Source organism: Anticarsia gemmatalis, chromosome 18 (assembly GCF_050436995.1).
Source record: "Anticarsia gemmatalis isolate Benzon Research Colony breed Stoneville strain chromosome 18, ilAntGemm2 primary, whole genome shotgun sequence".
Classification (NCBI taxonomy): Eukaryota; Metazoa; Arthropoda; class Insecta; order Lepidoptera; family Erebidae; genus Anticarsia; species Anticarsia gemmatalis.
In genome coordinates, this window is record NC_134762.1 from 7476006 (window position 1) to 7488490 (window position 12485).

At 37.8% G+C, this 12485-nt stretch overlaps 1 protein-coding gene across 7 annotated transcripts; it reads left to right on the forward strand.

Annotated features, from left to right (window-relative positions):
* The first annotated feature begins 404 nt into the window (after positions 1–404).
* Cpsf6 (cleavage and polyadenylation specificity factor subunit 6) lies at positions 405–12200 on the forward strand. 7 transcript variants are annotated; one of them, XM_076126249.1, is made up of 15 exons: positions 405–542; positions 661–876; positions 5239–5454; positions 5843–5957; positions 6334–6581; positions 6795–6977; positions 7296–7431; positions 7865–7891; positions 8308–8418; positions 8737–8834; positions 9008–9244; positions 9366–9577; positions 10195–10242; positions 10476–10574; positions 10716–12200. In XM_076126249.1, the coding sequence occupies exons 1-15, from the start codon at positions 477–479 to the stop codon at positions 10894–10896; spliced, it is 2193 nt and encodes a 730-aa protein (XP_075982364.1). In that variant the 5' UTR covers positions 405–476; the 3' UTR covers positions 10897–12200. The 7 variants fall into 7 exon arrangements, with proteins under 7 accessions (XP_075982364.1, XP_075982366.1, XP_075982365.1 ...); XM_076126251.1 differs by having other exon boundaries at positions 7317–7431; XM_076126250.1 differs by lacking the exon at positions 7865–7891 and having other exon boundaries at positions 7296–7449.
* The last annotated feature ends 285 nt before the right edge of the window (positions 12201–12485 follow it).

A 12485-nucleotide genomic window follows, 5' to 3' on the forward strand; every position in this document is an offset into this window, starting at 1 on the left:
AATTCGATTCAACTATATATTATTTTTTGATTAAATTTTTTTAAGCAATATTTAGCATAGTTATTTAAACTAATTAATTTTTATTACATCACAATTTTGTACAGATAAGTTTAAGATAAGATCAAGTTAGCTTCTGTCAGTCGCTGTGTTTGTGTATAGTGTTTTGAAAATAAATAGATACCTCGGTAATAGCCTGGGTGGATTTATATTGTCTTTGAGTTTTGAATTTTTTATTATAAGATAAAAATAATTGTATTGTGGATGACTGTAAAGTTTCACTGTTTGTTTTTTGGTATAAATGAAAATTATAACAAAATTTATTACATATATTTAAATTTTATTGTAAATATAAAAATATTAAAGTTTCATAGAGCTAGCAATAATTGGTGCTGCTAATGCTGCTATTGATTTCTCAAACTGACATTAGTTCCGTACGTCACTAGCTTTCTTCCGCTGCGCGCTCAGTAATTCGCAAAATGGCGGATGGAGGCGTGGATATAGATTTGTACGCCGATGATATTGAATCTGATTTCAATCGCCAGGTCTGTAAACTACTGCGGATGCAGTATTTAAACTGTGAAGTTAATGCTTCAATTAATTCCGGCGTACTGGATTTTCCTAATTATATGTAATTTAATCATTTGTGTGCCGTCTCTTCAGGACGAGTTCGGCGGTGAAAATGTGGATTTGTACGATGACGTGATTGCTGCGCCGCCGTCGAAACCTGAAGATGGAGATGGACCACCGAATTCAGCGGCACCACAGCATTCGCATCCACCGGAGGAGACCAACGGCAACGTTCCGTATCACAACAACGCACCAAGCCACGGCCATCATGGCCGCCGTTTTCAACTATACGTCGGCAATCTAACTTGGGTTTGTACATGATTTTGTTTCATTTAGATTATAATGTAAATATAGGAAAGTTGTTTCATTGTTTTGATGTCTGTTTTTCTCCTGGTAACGAGAAAAATGGGTATCTACAGAGCTGCCGTCCACCGTTCAGATTTTGTTACTAAGCATTTAGGCATCTATACCTAATTGTTTTACATAAGTTAGAATAAAGTGTTTGTGAGTAAAAGCTGTTTCCGAGAAATAATGAATAAGATCGGGTTTGGACTAAGTGCAAGTGTGTCATATTTTGTATACAAAACAAACACGTATAATTTGTGCTTGGATCAAACTCGGCTCATTGTGTAGCAAGATTACATTGACTTTATCTATCATTTCGGTAAAAGACAAGGAATGTATCTTATAATTTTATAATGTATGTCAATAGAATATACCAAAATATGCTCATGTTATTTTTTAATGTTAGTAATCACATGTTTACGCATTAAATTGATATCAAAATTTGTTGTTACACAAAATAACACATGTAAAGTATTGACAAATAATATTAGTTCAACTTAGTGTTAACATTATGTATTATACTTGCTGGTAACAAAATCTGTAAGAAGACGGCAGTTCTTTTGTTAGGGCAACCAAATGAAATTATGTAATTGAATTGCAGTAATTTCTATGTATCTTTAGCTTTATCTGCTTCATATGTGCATACTGAGAATGAGACTATCACTCATTCATAACGCAGATTATACCTTTATCGTAATAATTATGACTGGTTTACCACTTGTTTAAATCTATGTAGCAATTTAACTTAATGATTGGACAAACTTTTCATAAACTTGCTGACACCTTACATAGGTTATCCAACACTTGTTCTAAAATAACAAGCTGGTCCCTCAATTTCCTATATTTTCTTTATTATGATAATATTTCTTGTTAGCATTTTACTGGTTAAATATTTTTTATAGGCTTCCTTTGCCTGGAATTAAGCATTTTCAATTTCATTTGGTTGCTACAATATTCTAGTATATTATTATGTGCATCTGTGTATTTGTTCCAATATTGCACAGCAGCACATTAATATTGTGGACTTTATTTTTTTGAAATTATTATTATAGAAAGTTTCTAGTCTGTTCATATTAATTGGCTTCGAAATAAGGTCCAAGAATTATTTGTTTGGCTAAATATCTATACTAAAATTAAAATGAAATATTGAATTTGTAGTATAGCAAAGTTCTGTGATTAAGTTACTACTACATGCTACAGTATAGTAAGGCAATGTCTTCATCCATAATTTTGCTATACTCAACATTGTGAAGCAAAAACAAGGAAGAATTTTTTGTTATGGTAATGTTATCTGATCAATGTCATCAATATATAGAAACTTAATAATTTAAAATGCTTATTTTGTGTGTAATATATATTTTAAATATTCTGTTGTAATATTGACAAACTTGTTCATACACATGTTGTTAATTCAAAATAAGTCTTCCCTTTGTTCCTAGGTATTTCATGTGTAAAATAAAAATTAAACATACTGTTTATACTGTCTTTAGAGATACTGTAGAACACTGAAATTATGTTTTAAAAATAATATAATAACTTGTTTTTGCTTCTATTATGAAAAAATAATATAATATGAATACTTTAGAATCTGTAAATTGTTCACATGGCTGCTATTCCACTATCAATTTATGATCATCATCAGCTATCTAAAGCTGTGTGAATATATTTACTCTAATAATGAATACTCTTAATTTATTTTTGCACCTAATCAAGGAGAAAATCTACACAAGATTTTTTCCTAGATTTTGTACCATGTTATTCTGCTTCCTGCAGAATGTTTAACTTGTGATATTTTCTTAACTTATTCAATTGTTTTCATGTTTTTATTTATTAATTTGATATTTATAGTGATACAATACTTGACAAAGAGATATTTGCAAATGGAAATATGACAGATATAATGGTTTGCACACTTTACGTAACAAAATAACACAATAACAAGATTAGTTATAGTTATGAATTTCATTAGGAAATTATATATTTATTTTTGTGATGGCTGTCCATAGGAATTTGTTTAATACTCTGTATATAGTTTCATATTATCATTTCTTATGTATCAATATTAATTCAAAGATGAAGTAGCGAACCCCATTTGTCAAAGAAAATTCATACTACAAATTATTATTTATAAGCATGTATGTGATCATTTTACTTTAGTTCACATGCCTATTTATGTACAAAGTGTACAGACCTAACAAACGCTATTGTAAATATCTCTTTGATGTGTTGCATTGTTGATGATGACAGTTATTGATACTGTCTTTGTGATAATAGGATAAAAATATTTAGTATGATTGGGCAAGAGAGTTAGATTATGTTTTACAAAAGTATAGAACAAAACAATCATGTTTCTATGACATTTATACTGTCATTCAACCAAGCTCACGCAATTATATTGTTTTCTACCTTTGTAAATCTTCTTATCTTTTATGACTTGACTTTGAATCATGAAAGACGATGAATGAATAATTTATATTTATTTATATATTAGCTCATGTAACATATAGCATACCCTTCACAGTGAGTACATGTTAACTACACAATTCCTAATTATTGCTTTATGAAACAAACACTATGTCTTAGCACAAATTTGGTTAATAAATACTGTGTTCTGTATGACACCACTTAATAGAAGTGAAATATTGTCGATATGGTTGTCTGTTATCGTTACTTCGTTTTACATGGCTTTAGTGAATAACATAGAAATATATGTGTCACATTATGTGTAGGCTATACAATAGTTTGGCGGGTATAGAGAGGGCATTACAAACAAAATAAGTATTATTTCTTAAAAGTAGTGATATAGTGTTACTTGCCTGTTTCAAAATGCTTGTCACATGATAATCGGAATCTTGGGACAAATTGCATGATACAATAAAGACAAATTCCAATTGCATGTTGCCCAATATTCTGATTTGGTTGACTATGTATTACACTTAACTAATGATTTTCTTTATCAGGTTTTCAGAGGTAAGATGTTTGAGCTTGTTTCGCGTTATTATGTAGCCACTTGTGTCTTTAATTTGATATTTTTTTTTTATTGTTTTTCTTTTCTGTTGGTATTATATCAGACAGATGTATTACGCATTGTGTCTGTGCTGTTTGCGTTTGGAACATGTCCAATTTTTTTTGTTGTTGTAAGCAAATGTACTATTAATAAATTGGCGTAAATTGTTCAAATGTTCAACGTCAGAGGTGCAATTTATGGGATTGACATTATGTATCGCGTTATTCTAAAATTTGTATCTTTTCGGTCGAGAATGTATTATAATTTAGATAAAAAACACAAAAAATATTTACGCATAATTATAATGGTGTGGTAGTATATAAATTCAGTTATGTACAACCATCAGTGAAATCGTTTATATATCGCGTCGTGGAAACGTATATTTATGTCTATAAAAACTTTGTATCACATTTTCCTTAGTTTATTAGGTTTGTATGACAAGGATATCGCCGTATTTCGTCCCCTGTAATATATTATTGGCAGATGGTTGATATAGCATAAATACATAAATTGTAATAATGCTAAATTAAATAATCATATAATTTATGTAACTTATCCCTATTTAAAATACTATAATGTAACATCTCCCTGCTTCTAAATATTTTGTACGTTAGATTAAAGTCTTGTTTAGTGTATTTATAACTAACTTCTATATTATTGGTTTTCAATAAATTAAGTCTTAATGCAACTCAACAATGTAAAACCTAATATAATGTCTAAAGATATTGAATCCTTGTAAAGTGAATTAATCTTCCTTCCTATTGTTTAGAAGGATCTCGTTTCCCGTATGAGAGTGATGGAATTTCAGCAGTTTTGCGAACTGCCACATTTATATTATCTTGATACTGATACTGCCAATATCTGTGATAACTGAAGAATGACAATAAACACATGGTAACAAAGAAAACTGTTTCCTTTCTCCCGACGTCACCTGTTCATAAACGAGTGAAACGACGCCTATTTTTGATAAAGAAAAGCAAATTAATTAGTTATATTTAATCAAATCCAACAGTAGTAGGCTCCTCGGTAACGGACGTATCAGATTACAAACAAGCATAGGTTTCGGAAAATCATTGAGTGACACGTAATTTTTTGCTTGCTTTCACATTACGCAACTTAGTACTTAGGCGCATTGCCACTATCGTAAATCCGTGACTTAGTTTTACGGCGGTTTTTATAACGCGTGGAATGTGAAAGGTATGTGTTGGACGCGGGTCCTAACGCCTAGTCCCAGATGGCTCATTCACGTATGTATGCAACTTATCTGTTAGGGTTTCAACTTGTATCGTGGTTTAGTTTTGGATAACACCTTTTTACAGTGGGCGACGGACCAGGACATTGCTAACGCTGTCGCAGACATTGGCGTTACCGATTTCCAAGACGTGAAGTTCTTCGAGAATAGGGCGAATGGACAATCGAAGGGCTTCTGCGTCATATCGCTTGGCTCTGATCAGTCTATTCGGATGGTTCTGGACCGTCTACCCAAGAAAGAGATACACGGACAACACCCAGTCGTCACTTTACCAACCAAACAGGTAAATAGCGAGTCCCATTCGCAGCTATAAAAAGCAAATTGCACTTGGCTGGGCCCTGATCTTACAATGACTTGCTCAGAATGAGCGTACCTATACTAGAGTATGGGAATTTCTTTCGATCCATACTTGAAATATTGCATGCTGTATATGAGCCAAAATTGTTGTGTACAAAGATGGTTTTGTCAAGGTTACCGGAGATCTCATTTTATGAGGGAATGAGGATTGTTTCATGTACCGGTGAACACTACTACTAGTCTGCAATAGCGAGCGAAAGCTACCCTTTAGTAAAAAGTTTGCTTCAAACTCGTTTTCAACTGGTTTGAATAGGCCCCTTGTTTATGTATTCAAGAAAGTATGAGCGCGTACAGCAAAAGCGTGTATTTTACAGGCACTGAACCAGTTTGAAAGTCAGTCAAAGACTAGGTCAACGCCCCCGGGCCCTAACAACCCGGGCATGAGGGGACCACCACACCCAGGCGGCCCGCCTGGACCACATCCCGGAGGTAAATAAATATCATTGTAACTATTTTAGGAAAGAGCTATAAAAATAAAGAAGACACTAAAATAATTATTCTTTGCTAACAAAATAAATTGGTGCCAAGAAATAAGACTTCATATTCAGCTCACTAAACTACGTAGGTATCTACATTCACTGTAAAAATTACTTAGTTCAGAAATAAATACTTAAAATCGGTTATAGCGTCACGTTTTTACTCTTTGGTAAAGCACTCCTAAAAAAATCTTCTGTAAATGTATACGCGCATTTGGTGCAGCGCAAGGATAGTCGGTCGTCTGCGTTGCACCTCAATATAAACATAAAAGAATGTTCTTGATGAACAATTACGATACAATTAACACAACGCCATATCACTCAATCAGATTTCTTCGGCGGCGGACCAAATGGTCCAGGCCCCAATGGACCTCGTATGATGATGCCGGGCGGTGGCGCTCCGCATCACCAGCTGCGTGGGCCTGCGGGCAACGCACACGGGCCCCACGGCCCACATGGCCCACCCCATGGGCCCCCGCACCACTTGCCACAGCACCAGGGCCCACCGCCCCATCATTTGCCACACCAAGGGCCACCTCCGCATCAAGGACCACCGCCAAGAGGTCCTCCGATGCAGGTAAGAACTTGACACGATACCATTTCATGATAATAATTTGTAAAAGTCATTCAGGCGCTGTTAATATGAATTCAACATGCAAAGCAGACATTAGGGATAGTTGGATAGATATGGGGAGAAACATATCAGATACTGAAATCAACTCCAATAATAAAGCTGAATAAAAATATATTTTTCAGACAATGATTTAAACATGCTTTTTCTCTGACTTAGTTCCAAGGTCCACCGCAGTTGCAGCGCGGTCCCGGCGGCCCTGGTGGTCCCGGAGGCCCCGGGGGTCGTCCTGGCCCGGACTGGGGCCCTCGCGGACCCCCGCAGCAGCTGCCGCCGCATCCTGCGCCGCAGTACGGTCCACCACAACACCAGCTCCCACATCAAATGCCGCCACCGCACCCGGTTAGTAATACTGCTTAACGTTTAAAAATTCACGTCATTATATTATATTAATTCCGTCATGAGTCAATTGATCATCTCAAATCAGAACTACTGCTGATCAGATCTAGAGTGATGGGTTAGAGGTTCGAATCCCACTACGGGAGTTTTGATTCATTGTCCTTAGTTTAAATGGCGCAACTCATTGTCGCACGAGACTGAAAAACTACATGAAAATACGTTGATAAGGGAGCAACAGGCTTTGCAATGACTATTATGTAATCTGTACTATGTATGTTTAAATGTGTTGTGTTGTGACATAATAAGTTGTACATGTTCTAGAACGCACCACTTCCATTCCAGGGCGGCGCGGGAGGGTTGCCGCCCCCGCACGGGGCCCACGGCGGGCACGGCGGGCACGGGGGGCACGGCGCGATGGGCGCGGCTCGTGGCCCGGCGCCACTGCCGCACCACGCAGGTATGCCTCCATACCCAGGTACGCACACATCTCTCTTTTTATATACCATACTCACTTTACTAACACGAGATATTCCGAATATACCAACAGTTTTCATGCGATCAAAATCATTTCAATCATCATCAAAATTTTAATTACCTTTTAACAATAAGTGCCACGAAACCTTCATTTCCGTGCCCACTTATTGTCTGCCTGACTTATAAGATGTAGCTCCAGGCGCCAGGCGTTAAAATTTAATTCGTATTTTTTATATTGGCAATGAAAAGTATAATATTCTGGCAACATACAATTGGTTTATTAGAGAATTCAATTGAAAAAAACATTGAAATGATCAGAAAACTGAAGCTGATTTCAAATCAATTTGAATCGTGTCTAACATACTAATGCTAAGCGTATATTTTTCTTGTATTTTTTGGTTGTTTATGCCTACAAGGTTTGAAGAGTAGTTTACGCATTTTATGTAAGTTGTTCTCAGTTTCATATTTAGTTATAAACTGACAAAGTCCATTGTAAATCTCTATTTTCAATTTTCAACAAGAAAGATTTTGTTCTATATTAGAGTATTCTTACACTGGTTAAAAAGGGTTCAATTCCCATTAAAGTAGTCTTATAAAAATCAAATACCGTCCGCAAGAGCACGGGCAAGGGTCTGGTCGTGTTATTAAGGCGATGTTAGGCTTGCACTGCTGTCTTTATAATTTTGTGATAGTACAATAATTATAAATGAATACGAGTTTGGTATTGTAATAGTACACTTATGAATGAATACGAGATTTTAAACTATTCATATCGCTAGAAGTCCACTCATTTCACTCAATATCATATCATAGTAGTAGTTGTGGGTCCATACATAACGATATGTGTCTATTGTCGCAGGCGTGGGTGGCGGCGCGCCGGCCCCGCACGTCAACCCCGCGTTCTTCGCGCAACAACCGCCCGTGCAGCCCGCGCCGACCGTTCAGCCGCCGCCGCAGCCCGGACCACCTGGTATGTATGCTTTCAGCACCAGCTTCGCTACGCCGTACACGTAGCTGAATACTGGGCTGGCAGTGTATAGCAAGACAGAAAGTGTCACAAATGTTAACATAATTCTGGATACGTCACAGCTTGTTTATCCTCAAAATTGTGTGTCGAATAGTTGTTGTGGAATTCTAGAGAGCAGTCCTCAATTTACATTAACAATTTCATACTATTCTATCGAATTATACATCTAGATGAGTATTAAATGATATTTTTGTTGAATGTGAAGATTTAGCACAAGTATAAGAGTTTATGGAGACATACTACAATAATTATAATGTTCAGGTCCCGGAGCTCCATACGGTCACCCGGCGCACGGCGCGCCACCTCCAACGCAAGGACCACCACCTGCTGCAAGGCAACCTTACGGAAGACCGCCACAGGTAAACTTTTACGGCATCCAATTTATAACCTTTAAAATCGATAGACTTTTAGTATTTAGCACAGGTTCTCTTCCAATATAATTATCCATTTCCACTATACGTCTTAATGCTTTCTCAGAGAAAAAAGTAGAACTATGTGATACATTTCATCCGACCGTCTTATTTGTTTGTAGAACTATCCTCCCGCGGCGGAGCCGGGTCGAGGCGGGCACCACGGCGCACCACTGGGCGGGGCGCTCCCGCTGGCACACAGCGGCATCAGCGACGCGGAGTTCGAGGAGGTCATGTCGCGCAACCGCACCGTGTCGTCCAGTGCCATCGCGCGGGCTGTGAGCGACGCGGCCGCCGGGGAGTACGCCTCCGCCATCGAGACGCTCGTCACTGCTATATCGCTTATCAAGCAGAGCAAGGTAAAGTAAACACATTTCTATGTATTTCTTGTCTTTTTCTATGTTCGGTGTGATCATATCAGGTCGTTAGATGTTGTGTTTGTTTTTCTAGTGCAGTTTAATAATACTATTTTATTTTCAGGTGGCGCACGACGACCGCTGCAAGATCCTGATCTCGTCGCTGCAAGACACGCTTCACGGCGTGGAGACCAAGTCGTACGGAAGCGGCGAACGTTCCAGACGATCACGGTCACGCGACCGCGACGCTCGCGCCCATCACCGTGCACCACGGCGCCGTGACCGCTCCGCCAGCCGGTACCGCGACAGATCTCGCGACCGAGAGGAACGAGACAGGTAATATATGTATACAACTGTTTTCAGGTATACGGGTGTTCTACTCTTCCACAGGAATTACTGCTGGTGATCTTACCTGTATGAATCGAGTGGAGTTTTTAGCTAGTTAAAGTAGATAGCTGTAAGTCACGCCTACAGTATTAATGAACGAGGTTCTCAGCAATCTCGGTGCCTGAAAGCTTTCTCTTAAAATTTAGCAGGATGCGGATTGCAGATATATGCTCAGTAGAACGTGCTCTGTAAAGTAACATTAACCTAGCTAAAAGGCTTCCTACATTTACTGTACAATTAAGTGTAGAACATAATTTCCTGCGATTTAGCAATTCCTGAGTATACTGTCGAAGAAAGTGACAATTAATCACTTAACAGAATTTTAGAAATTGCTCTATCCTGAACTAGAAAGATACCAAAACACTTATAGAAACGTAGTTTCTGTTTCAGAACTGAATGTAAAATGTATCAGTCGCCAATTATCTTAGTTGCTTCTGTATTCTTCTAGAAATCCTACTTTTTTCGCGTTTTCGTCGTCAACGATTTCAGATGTATGCTTGCGTAACTCGTATGGTATTGAAATAAACGGTTCACACAGGTTACTGATGGTATTCCCTTAATTACAGGTACAGGGAAAGGTCGAGAGAGCGTGACCGCGAACGCGACCGTGATGCGTAAGTGTCACTTAACACGTGCATGGTTATCTACAACGGGATAAACGCTGTCTCCCTTACTGTATTACTAACATTTACTTGGCTTTGACACTGGCCAATAAGTTTGACGTGAAATTCCTCGATGTTTTTGTTCTCGCGTGATTGCAACTGATACATTCTACATTTGTCTGTTCTACGCCTGGTTAATTTGTTAAGACGTTATGTTAATATGCAGTTTTTTTGTTCTTTCACAGATATTACAGGGATTATCGTGAGCGTGAACGTGACCGGTCTCGTTCCAGGGAGAGGGAACGTGCCGATCATTACAATAGGGGACACAGTCGGGAGGAAAGGTGAGCTTGTAACATTGATATTGCTCTCAAGTTATACATGTAAAATAAGTCTTTATGTTGCTGTATCAGTCACTGATATTCTATAACTTTGAGAAGTTTATTTACTTATCAGAAGTCCTAACGTAATGTCATTTGTATCAGGCCGCGTAAGTCGCCCGTAGAGCCAGCGGCGGAAAGCGGAGCAGGCGAAGCGGCGAGCGCAAAGTCCCGTACGGCGGCGGCGCCGTACTACGACGAGCGGTACCGCGAGCGACGCGAACGTGACCCGCCGCCCGCGGACCGCGACCGCGAGCGTGACCACCGCCGCGACGCCAGACACTAGCGCTTCGCCACCCTGCCCCACGCTCTCTTCGTGTACTATCCCTAAGCTCAGAACATCCTCCCTAACGCCGGCGTTCCGACCGACTGAATAGCGTGGATATCTTTTCCTACATAGTAGATTATTATCAACGAAGAAGTTAGCTAAATTAGAATTTCAATATCAAATATGTATTTAACGTCAGACGTTCGCGTTGGCGAGGTATGATTTGGGCTAGTGGCGACGTGTTCTCGCCGTGACGTGGGGTTTCCGGTAAACTGCGGAGTCTGTACAATATAGACGTTTGCAAACACAATCCTTGTTTATTATTCCGAGTGTTGACAGAGTTGGTGAAAATAACGGTAAAGAGTCGCAGATACCAGCGTGGTATTATATAGTGCAATGGGTATTAATAGTGTTTTGATTTTGTAACCGACCCGTGGAGGTCACACGGGAGGCTGAGACTACACGAGTAGCTAAATAGATATTTTTATATCACAATAATTATATTATCTAAGACGTCATTCTCAATAAAGCCTTAGAGTGCAGTTCAAAATATGTGTTCGTCTATGAATGTTATTGTATTCGAACAATTCTAAAGTCTAGAGGCCTTGTTTTATGAGTGAGGACTTAGAAATAATAATTTGTGTGTAGAACAGCCCCAGCCATACAACTAGAAATCCAATGTGTAGTTTTTGTCAAAAGGTTGCTACAAACATGTAAATTGTATACAGCTGATTTGATGTTGTTTTCAATGTTAGCAATACATCCAGTATTTGGATAATAATAACTAGTAACCAAAGGATTTACATTTAAAATCCACGTTTTATGCGAACTATGTAATAACATAATCATTTACTCTTATCAAAATCACTACTTTCCAAAGCATACTAAAATCCCTTTGAATTTAAATTTAATAAAATGAGCATGAACATTTTCACAGCTATTAGGTAATATTGACATTCCAAAATCATTTCGTACCCTGACTGGATATGCAAATTCTGTGAATTTTCTGTATTAAAACATTGATATTAAGATTGAACCATGTATTATTTAAATACAATGAAAAATGTTATTTTCATATAGAAATATTTCTTTTCATATACCTACTGAATGAAGTCGGCGTGGTTTAAAATTAAATCATAGTCAATGTTTGTAAATGTATTTTCCTAATGTTTTGTCGTTTTCAGTAGGAAAATCTATCGGTATAAAATATGCTGTAAGGTTTTAGTCATGTAAGTTTTAAGATGTCTTATATGGATTGTCCCATATAATTAGATTATGACACTGGTTTAGAAGTTAATTAAATAAATTGATGTAATAATTCAGTTTGTGGTTTTCATTTGGCATTTCAATCATTACGAGGAACTTTGCTTAGGAAAGTATTATTCTATAAGAAATGGAAACACTTCAATAATTCTGTGGGAAGTAGGTACGAGGAAAGGTTATTGAAAGCTGCATGACCCCTGCTTCCTTGATGGGATGGACGTGAGTACAAGAGTACAAGCTTCATCAAAATTGGTTTAGCTAAACGCGATACAATCGCGGACAACCATGCGTACCGAATCTTATTACATGCCCCTGCCCAGGCACATATTCAGTTCCAAAACGTT

Excerpts from the sequence above, each read along its gene's own strand:
- Cpsf6 (XM_076126249.1), top strand. The coding sequence starts at position 477 with ATGGCGGATGGAGGCGTGGATATAGATTTGTACGCCGATGATATTGAA. Across the intron at positions 543-660 it reads AATCTGATTTCAATCGCCAG|GACGAGTTCGGCGGTGAAAA; the intron begins GTCTGTAAACTA and ends CCGTCTCTTCAG. Across the intron at positions 877-5,238 it reads ACGTCGGCAATCTAACTTGG|TGGGCGACGGACCAGGACAT; the intron begins GTTTGTACATGA and ends ACCTTTTTACAG.